At 55.8% G+C, this 9,496-nt stretch overlaps 1 protein-coding gene across 1 annotated transcript; it reads right to left on the reverse strand.

Moving 5' to 3' along the window:
* Positions 1–2,851: 2,851 nt before the first annotated feature.
* Positions 2,852–9,496, reverse strand: SLC35E4 (solute carrier family 35 member E4). The gene is made up of 2 exons (XM_047827546.1): positions 8,036–9,496; positions 2,852–3,811 (listed from the first exon to the last, which is right to left on the reverse strand). The coding sequence occupies exons 1-2, from the start codon at positions 8,652–8,654 to the stop codon at positions 3,378–3,380; spliced, it is 1,053 nt and encodes a 350-aa protein (XP_047683502.1). The 5' UTR covers positions 8,655–9,496; the 3' UTR covers positions 2,852–3,377.

Below are 9,496 nucleotides of genomic sequence, written 5' to 3' on the forward strand. Positions count from 1 at the left end.
CATGGCCCCAAGCTGTGTCCTCCTCAATCACTCACTCAGCCAACATTCACTAATGTGGTAGCCAGCCTGAGATGACCTCAAAGATCCTCTACTCTTGGCATTCATGCCCTAATGGTAGTCAAGATGGGAGGGCCCATACTGAATGGAGTTGACCTAAGCTAGCAGAGAAATAACAGTATTAGAATTAAATAATAAATGAAGATATTAGAGAAATGAGTGTGACTTTTGAGATTGAGTCAAGAAGGCCATTGTGGCTTTTTGCTCCCTTTATCACTCACTCTGATGGAAACCAACTACCATGTCATGAGGACACTCAAGATGCCTTGTGGAGAGGCCCATGTGGCAAGGAACTGAGGCCTCCTGCAGCCATGTGAATGACCCATCTTGGAAGTGGACCCTCTAGCCCCAGCCAAACTTGCATATGACCACAGCCCTGGCCGATATCCAGAATTATTCCACTAAGCCACTCCCAAATACCTGATGCACAGAAACTGTGAAATAATTCATATGTGCTGCTTTAAGCCATAATGTCTAGAGATAATTTGTTACCCCAAACCTATACAATTTATGGTACTCTGTGCTGTGCCCAAAACACTGTTCCCATTGTCATCTGAACCACTACAATACCTCTTCCCTGGTCTTTCTACCTCCTGTCAATATCCCCTCCACATAGGATCCAGACTGTACTAAAGGGCCATTATCAGGAAATGCTTATTGAACATCATGGCTCTTGCCTGCTCAAAACCTCTCATGGCTCTCCATCACATTTTGTGTTATTTCCAGGACGTACTGGCAACTGAGCAGGAGCAGTGAGATGGTGGAGTTTCTGGCATCCCAGAGCTGATTCTGGAGCAGAGCAGGGAGTGAGAAGAGTCCTTGTTTGCACTGGCCCCCTGGAATGACAATCCAAGGGCCCCCTGGGGAGGCCGGGAGGGGCCTCCTGGCAGCTGGGGCTAAGACAAGGCAGCAGCTTTGTTCTGAATCCACAATGGCAGGATGCCCAGCACAGACCCAGCTTCCCTGGCTTCCTCCAAAGCAGGGCAAGGGGGCGGGAGCTAGGGCATCCACCCTGCTGTGCTCCAAAAGCACTCTCTGGGGGCTCTCAGTGTGCAGTGGAAGGCTGGGTGGGAGGGGGATGTCTAGTGTGAAAAGCCTTGGGAAGGAACTTTGAAGTGTCTGTGTGAGTTAGTCTGCTAACATTTCTTAAGGCCTATTAAGTTTCAGGCACTATTGCTAAGCACTTCCTACACATTAGCCCACTGCATCCTCCTGGAGCTAGACAGGGTTGGGTTCTACTGCTGCCCCCACTTAACACACAGAGGCACAGGCGAAGGCCTTTTTCCCAGGTCACACAGCTTAGACACACCAGGGCTGGGGTTTGAACCCAAGTCTGACCCCTAGTATTCTCTTCCACCTACTCTATCCATGCCAGGTATTGGTACTGGGGAGACAGCCATGAGCAGGACAGCTGTCTTGGCCCTCCCAGAGCCCCTCCTGGTGGAGAAGAGAGGTGATAAACTAGTTCTAAGAGTGGGATGTGCTCAACGCCCCGCCTGAAGTACAGGGAGCTGGGCTGACCTTTAGCTGTGGCTCTCAACTCAGCTTGGCATGGGGCAGGGCAGCGGTGCGGTTAGGAAAGAGTTTCCCAAGGAAGGGGACATCTGTTCTCCTGGGTACAGACATTGAGGCGTGGAGAGGCAGAGTGACTTGCCTGGGGCAATCATCTAGTAAGAAGCAGAGCCTAGAGGGGCAGGGGCCCTTGGTGGGGATCACCCCCAACTAAGCCTTTCTTACCAGTTATTCTAGCAATCCTCACTGCCCACTCCTAATGAAATGACTCTGTGATGCCAAGAGAGACCAAAACAGATCACACTGTGAGAAAGGGTTTTCTGATGGGGGGGAGGGGGTGTGCTTTAAACATGACCTTGAGGGAATCTCCTCAATGCAGGATGGTCCTGAGTCTGGTGACAAGCCAGCCCCCCACCAAGCACAGCTCCAATTCCCCCCTGCCCTATCCCCACAACCACCAAGGGCTGGCTTTGATCTGCCGGGTTTGGGGATGGGGGTGGGATAGGCTCACTCTTCAGCCAAGCATTCCATGGGGACCCAGGAGCCAGGGCAAGGGTGCTACAGGGAGGATCTTGCTATGGCTGTGGGCTCCCTTGAATGGGGGAAGGGTCCTGGGTACCAGTGAGGTTCTGCCGAACCAAAGATATCTAATCTGTCCTCTCTGGCCAAGCCTCAGAGCGGAGGCTGGAAATGCCCAGGCTGCACAGGGACAGGGCTGGGCCAGTGGCATCTCTGAGTCACAGGCAGGGTGGGTAGTGAGTGACTCAGCCTGGGCCCACTTCCCCTCCACAAGGCCAGCCGGGTGGAGGCCAGGGCCAGGAAACCCTGTGCCTGTCCTTCCCAGGCCAGGTGCCTGAAGGAAGTCAGCGAGGATGGAAAGTAGAGCCCAAGGAGAGGAGAAGTGAGACAGGAGCCTGGTGAGGCCACAGGGGCCAGACCCCGGGGATCTTATGGTCTGGGGCAGGAAGTTCTGACTTTGTCCCAGAAGCAGTATAGAGCCCCAGAAGGTGTGTGTTTTAGAAAGATCCCTCTGGGGCTACGTGTAAGGTGGAGTGGAGGGGCCAGAGCAGAGCAGGGAGGAAGCTACTGCCACCATCCAGAATATGAGCAATGGTGGCCTGGCCAGTGGAGGGACTTTAGAGAAGGGGGCTAGGTTGGGGACCCAGACAGGCTATGACGGGTAAGGAAGGATGTCCCCGTTTCTGGGTGGGTGGTGGTCGCCAGCAGGCCCAGAGCTTTCCCTGTATTTCCTTGGCTGTAACCCTGAGCAATGACACAGGTATACAAGCAAAAATAGTTTATTTAAGGATGGAAGACCCAAAATTGGGGGGCCCAGGGGTGAGGCTACAGCAGCTGCCTAGAATTGGCATAGATGACCCCAATCCCCAGGGGATCCCAGCAACAAAGAAGCCCTTCCCTGGGCCCCCTAGCTGCCTCCCCCACTTCCTGGAGGAAGGATTGTGCAATCGCCAAGAATCATCATCGTCGTCATCAGAACGTGGTGAGGTTTTCCAAATTTTTGGAGTAGTAGTTGATGCTAATCATAATAATCAGTCCGACAAGCACAGTGACTGTGCCAGGTCTGGACCCACCATCCAGTGGTGAGTGAGGTCTGTGATGAGAGGCAGGCAGGGACAGGAGGTGGGTGTCTGGGGATCCCCATGCCAGCTTCCAAGGTGGCCTTTCCAGAAGGCCCCTCTCTCTCCCATGGCCCCAGTAGCTGCCTGCTCTCCACTTTTCCCATGGCCACTGGCCGAGGTTGGATTCAGGCTGGGGCTGTTCCAGGAGCCCACATATTCCCCTAGATGTCATAGACCCTTGCCAGTCTGGTCCCTCCGCCAGAGGCCACGGCGGGCAGCCCAGGAGGCCACGAACTCGCAATTGTGGTAAAGGAACATTCCTGAAAGGGTGAGTGCAATGCCCACATAGCTGAGGGCGCTGAGGCGGCTGCCAAACAGGAGCCGGGACAGGATGAGGTTGCCCACGACAGTGAGGTTGCCCAGGACATGGACGGTGAGAGCAGAGGTGAGAGCCAGCAGGGAGAAGCTGGCCAAGTTGTAGAGCACGGACAGGAGGCAGCTGATCAGGATGCAGGCCCAGAGGTGGGAGTTGGTGGGAGCGGGCGGCGGTGCCACACCAGCCTCCAGCACCAGGGCCGCGCCCGCCAGCAGGCAGAAGCTGGGCAGCGAGGTGGCGTACAGCAGGGTCACCGCGTCCAGCCTCTCCTCCTGCAGCAGGGCACCTGCAACCAGGACAGCAGCCATCAGCAACCGGAGGCAGACAACCCCCACTTGGCTAATCCGGCATGGCCTCCGGGGCCCATCACTCTGGAAGCCTGCCTCAATCCCTCGGGCAGAATCAGTGGCTCCTGCTCCGTAACATGACGGACAAGAACCCAGTCACACCACCTGGGTTGTGACCTGTATCCACTCCTTACCAGCTGTGACCTCATACTTAACCTCTGTATCACCTGCAAAGTTCAGTGATAACCACACCTAATATGCAGCATTGTTGTAAAGATTAAAATAGATAACATTTATAAAGCCTTTGTAAGGTAAATGCTCAGTAAATGTAAAAAGATATGATCAATAAACATGAAGCATGGCTCTAAAAAAAATCTTCAGGGGCTCGCAGGCCCTGGAGAAAAATATCCGAGGTTCTTAACCTGCTCAGAAGGTCCTGTGCCAAGGGACACCGACCCACCTTTCTTGGCCTTAGTCTTTACCACACCCACTACCCCACACCACAGCTCCCACCACCAAAGCAGGGACAGACCAGTAGAAGGTCCCAGCTCCGCCACTGACTAGCCAAAAAAAAAAAAAAAAAAGTGTTACAATAATGAATTGTTTGAGTCAAACGGTGGGTTCATTCATTGCTTCATTCACTTATGACCCCTGGGATGACTAAGAACAACAAGAAAGTCATTGTTTGCGCTTGGCTGTCACTCACTGTTTATAACTGATCACTAAGTCTTGTCAAGATGAATCCAGGCCTAAGAGGAAACCTTTTAGTTTTGCAGAGGAGAGGATCCTACCAGCTTGCATACGTGTGATTGTCTGCCTGCGTGTGTGTGTGTGTGTGTGTGTGTGTGTGTGTGCACATATGTGTTATTGCCCAGCTGGTTCGCAAAGGAAGCAGTGCCCATCACCAAAGTCAGACACTGCTTCAGTGAAATGATAGTATTTGCACAGGCAATGATGTTTTGCAGCCTCCTCCAAGCTTTAGTGGAGAGAGATGAGTAATCGATGGAGGCCCCCCTCCCAGGGCTCTTCGAGCCTCTGTGCATTTTCTGAAACACGCTTTCCAAAGAGCTACAAGGGGTGCTTACTCATAGGCTAGAAGAGGAAAACTGTATTTCTCTCGATTTCATTTTGATGTTTTGGCTTTGTTCTCTAGGCAACGGTTCCTCCAGCGTTTCTAGAAATGAATAGATAATTGAAATGTCTCCTGCTCATTCACTCCAAATTTAGCACCATTACAAGCAGTGTGTGGCTTGTACGTTTAAGGTCCAATCGTTGGAAGGTGTTTAGGGTTTCAGGTGAACTTCACCTCTGTGAGGCAGCCAGGGAGGAACGTCCTAACCTCCCCCCACCGTCCCCAGCCCCTTGTGCCTATTCTACATCCCACCCAGCCCTCTGCCTCCCTTCCCTGCAGCCCAGGGGAAAAAGCAATGATCCTCCACCAGGCCACTCACCCCACCCAAGCCCCCCCAAATGCCAGTCTCTCATCCTGCCTCCTTAATGACCCCTCCCCTGTTAGCCCCACCAAACCCTCTATCTCAACCTCTCCTTCTCTAAAGGCATTTTTGTTTCAGCATCTGAACACACCCAGGCTTCTGCCACATTCAGACAAACATGTCCTCTAGACCCTCTGTTCCACTGCCTGCTGGCTTATCCCATTTTTGTTCCTTCACTTGCTGTGTGACATCACACAAGTCACTCTGTGTCTCGTCTCCTCATGTGTGCCTGGGGAAGGTGACAACAGCCCCCTCACTGGAGTGTGTGAGATGCTGAGCTTAGGGACTGGTGCCCAGCAGCAACTGCTCACTATGACAGCTGTCATGATCCCCCACACAGCTCCTGCTGGCTGACACCTGTGCCCTGGCAAGGTCTGCTTCCCACTCCCAGAATGCCCTCCTGCATAGAGTTGGGCACAGTGGGGGCACATAGTGAGGGCTCAGCAAGTGTTCACTACTACTATGATCTTATTTTTATCATCATTGCATGCCTCCTCCCCCAGGTAGCCTCCCCTGGTCTCCCCAGGAGGAAGAAACCGCCCCTGACCACACCTGTGCCCACCTTGGCTCTAGAACTTTTCTCTTGCCATAGTAATCTCTGTTTCTGAGTGCATCTGCCCACCAGCCGGAGAGCTTAGGCAGGGATCAGGTCAGGTTGCTCTCTGATGCAGGTGGGTACAGCTAAAAGCAAGTTCAGCAAGCTGCCCCCCCACTTTCCAGTCTTTTTGTGAGTGTAGACCCCCTGGGCCTGCAACTGGCCCAGGTCGGAAGGAAGCTACTGGCCCTGCCTGTGGCTGCCTGGATGCTCCTCTTCCTGGACTTTCATGCCTACTGCCATGGAGTCTGCTCTCAGGAAAGGAGCTGATATCTGTCATTTACACTTTAGTCTGAATCTGGAACCCCTGGAAGTAGACACCTCCTCTTGTCCAAAACCCAACTCATTTCCTGGCTCCAGTCTGTTTCTCCCCATCCCACCTCTGTTGGTGAGGCCTCCAGCCTCCCAAGCGCCCTCCTTAACACTCTAGGCCATGTAGCCTAACCAGCCTGCCAATTATTCTGTCAGAGCCATTAATAACACCACCACCTAAGGAGTACTTGCCCTGTTCCAGGCCTCAGGCCAGGTGTTGGGGACAAGGAGATGCCCAAAACCAGTCCATGCCCACTCAGAGCTCCTGTCTGGGGGGGACACAGACAGGTAACCAAGTGGCTACAATACAGGACATTCAGAGTTGTGATAGGGGAAGTAGAAGATGCTGTGGGAGCCTGGAGGAAGCACCCAACCAAGCCACCTCGAGGGCCAGGCAGTTGACACTTGAGAGAGAAGGCTGGCAGCAGTCAAGAAGCAGCCCAATGCCAGGCACCTGCTGTTCCATGCCCGTGTGCCTGTGGCCTGGGCGAGAAGCACTGGCCTCAGCAGGCATGGCATGGGCCTGAAAGCTGGGGCCTTCCCAGGTAAGGTGGGGGGGCAAGAGGTCAGGTTTCCCATTGCAACTCCTGCCCAGAGCTCAGGCCCGAGCTTAGTCACCAACTCTCATGTAACTGGGAGGGCAAAAATAGAACTGAGCTTTGGCCATGCCTCAGGGCCCAGTATGGGGACAAGGCCTCTGAGTGCTGGCTCTGAAGATGCCAGGGCAGGGGCTGAGCTCTAACTTCAACTTTCTCTTGCCTTCAGGCTGCCCCAAACCCCAGCCTAGCACCCTTGGAGCCCCCTCTTCCTTCTCCCAGGCTTGGGTCACAGATCTCAGAGCTGGAAGGGAGAGAGAGCAAGAGACCCCTGGGACTCCCAACAACTCCAACCCTCCTCCACTGAACAGATAAGGAGACTGAGGCCCAGATAAGACCCAGATCTGCTGAAGGCTGACCAACAAGTATGAACAAGGGTGTGGCTAGAACCCAGGCCTCCTACCCCAAATGGGCACCTTGCCTTCCCCAGCCTCTCCCTTCAGTTGAGGAAGAGAGAGAGTGAGGACTGTGACTTGGATGCCCCTTGATAAGCCACAGGAAGGCATCCTCCACCATCAGACACAGTGATTTGGCAGGGTCTAGGCCTGGAGCCTCCACTTCACCTTCTCCCAGAGCCCCCTGGCTCCTTTCCTCAGAGGTGAGGTGACCCGGGGCACCTCTAGGTCTCAGTTCCATGGGCTATAAAACAGGGATGAAGGTGGTGGTTGCCATGACAATTCAAGGTCAACACCCAGCATGGGGCCTCTTACACTGCAGCTCCCACTAAATATCACCTCACCTCCCAGATCCCGGCTCAAGGTCTTGCCCTCTTTCTCTCTCCCAGGTCCCCACTATCAGATTCCCCTCTGGGTCCACAGCCTTATACCACATCACTTGGACAGCATGGAGTCTGACTGCCTGGGTTCAGATCTTGTCTCTGCTGCTCACTGGCCACATGACCCAGGACAAGTCTCTCTACCTGTCAGTGGGAACAATATTGTGCCTTCCTTAATCAGGGCAGTATGGAGATCCAAAGAGATAAAGGGCTTGAAAAAACACGAGACACATATCAACGGCAACTATTATTAAATATCGGTTGGGGTCTAGAGCCTAAGTTTGGGGCCTGGAATTCGCTGAGCTGTTAGCCCTTTCTGAGTCTCAGTTTCTGCCTCTTCCAAAGTCATCAATCTCAGTTTCTTCATCTGGAAAATGGGATAACAGCCATGCCCCTCCCAGGATGACCCAGGCCACACAACCACCCCAGTCCCCACCTCCTCAACCACTCACTCTGCTGAATGGACTTGAGGCCACGGAGGCAGGTAGCAGCCAACAGGAAGCCACAGCCAGCAGGAGGTGTCCGGAGCTCACCAGCCAAGCTGCAGGCAGCCCCCAGGCAGAGTGGGCCCATGGCAGCAAATTGTAGCGGGTGGTGGCGACGGCCGAGCAGCAGCGCTGACAGGGCCAGCGTGATCAGTGGTGTAGTAGTGGTGGCCAGTTGTGCCAGGTCTAGGGGCACAGCGCTCAGGCCCACGTTGCCACAGGCCATCGAGGTGCCGAAGGTGAAGCTAAGCAGCAGCACTTGGCGGCGGGTGCGGCTGGGCATGGGGCGCTGTGCCCCCCAACGGCATGCCAATGCTGCTGCCAGCATGTGCAGCGCTGACAGCAGGAGGGGCCGCCCGAAGCCATGCACAGTGAAGATCCACTTGTTGAGGCTCGACATGCTGGCTCCTGCCAGCAGCCACACCAGCGCTGCCACTGCCACCCTGACCCGGCCAGGCCGACCAAGGGCCTGGGGAGTGTCGGGGGGCCACTCGGGGGACCCAGCCACCCGAGCACCACTGGCCACTGCCACTGCCTCCGCTGAGGTCATCCTGCCGTCATGGTGCTCCAGTGGGCAGCGACACATCCGTACCAGTGGGTCTGGGGCAGAAGGACAGCTCCCCAGTGACCAGCTCTGGGCCACCAGAGAGTCCCACTCTGGGCCAGGCCTGATCCCAAGTTCCTCGGGTCCTGGGCCCAGTCTCAGACAGGTTAAGGCACTGCTTCTTGTGCCAGGCCTGTGCCAGCCAAGGTCCAGGAGCTATGCTGTATTCCTGGCTCGGGCAGGACAGAACCCAGGTCGTAGCTGCTGGGATGCCAGGCTCTCTGGTGCTCCAGCCTGGCCTAGTAAGCTGCAGGCACCTCTGCTCAGTCCTAGGTGAAGTCTCCACTCTTCTTCCCGCTTTTAAGCCCACTCCACAATTAGATGGAACCCTCGTTCCTTTTTCTCTTTGGTCCAGACCCCGCGACCTAATGCTTGTTCAGGCCGGGCCCAGGCCTGGCAGGGGCGATCCGGGCACACGCTCCCTGTGGTGTCCGGTGGTCGCGGCTCGCTCCCTCCGCCAGTGCGCCCAGGCCCTGCGGCTGGCTGACACACCGGCCCGCGCTCAGGCTGGTGCCAGGCGACGAGCTCGGCTCGGTTAGGCTGCGGCAAGGCCTGTATTTTAGCCCCGGCTCCGGCTCCAGCTCCTGGCGGCTCCGGCTCCCGGCGGCTCGGGCTGCGGCTGCGGCTCCGGCTCCGGCAGCACCTCCAGCCTGGCTTCAGCCCGAGCCGGCGCGGCGGGCGAGGCCCCGCGCTCTAGACCCCGCCTCCACCGCCGCCGCCCGCGCCCCACCCGGAAAGTTGGGGGGAGCCCCCAGCACCGCCTATGGCCAGGCACCGCCCCCGGAGCCGGGTGGGCGGTCTCGCTCCGCCCCCACGCCGCCTGC

This window comes from Prionailurus viverrinus, chromosome D3 (assembly GCF_022837055.1).
Source record: "Prionailurus viverrinus isolate Anna chromosome D3, UM_Priviv_1.0, whole genome shotgun sequence".
Lineage (NCBI taxonomy): Eukaryota > Metazoa > Chordata > Mammalia > Carnivora > Felidae > Prionailurus > Prionailurus viverrinus.

Excerpts from the sequence above, each read along its gene's own strand:
- SLC35E4 (XM_047827546.1), bottom strand. The coding sequence starts at position 8,654 with ATGTGTCGCTGCCCACTGGAGCACCATGACGGCAGGATGACCTCAGCG. Across the intron at positions 3,812-8,035 it reads CCTCAAGTCCATTCAGCAGA|GTGCCCTGCTGCAGGAGGAG; the intron begins GTGAGTGGTTGA and ends TCCTGGTTGCAG.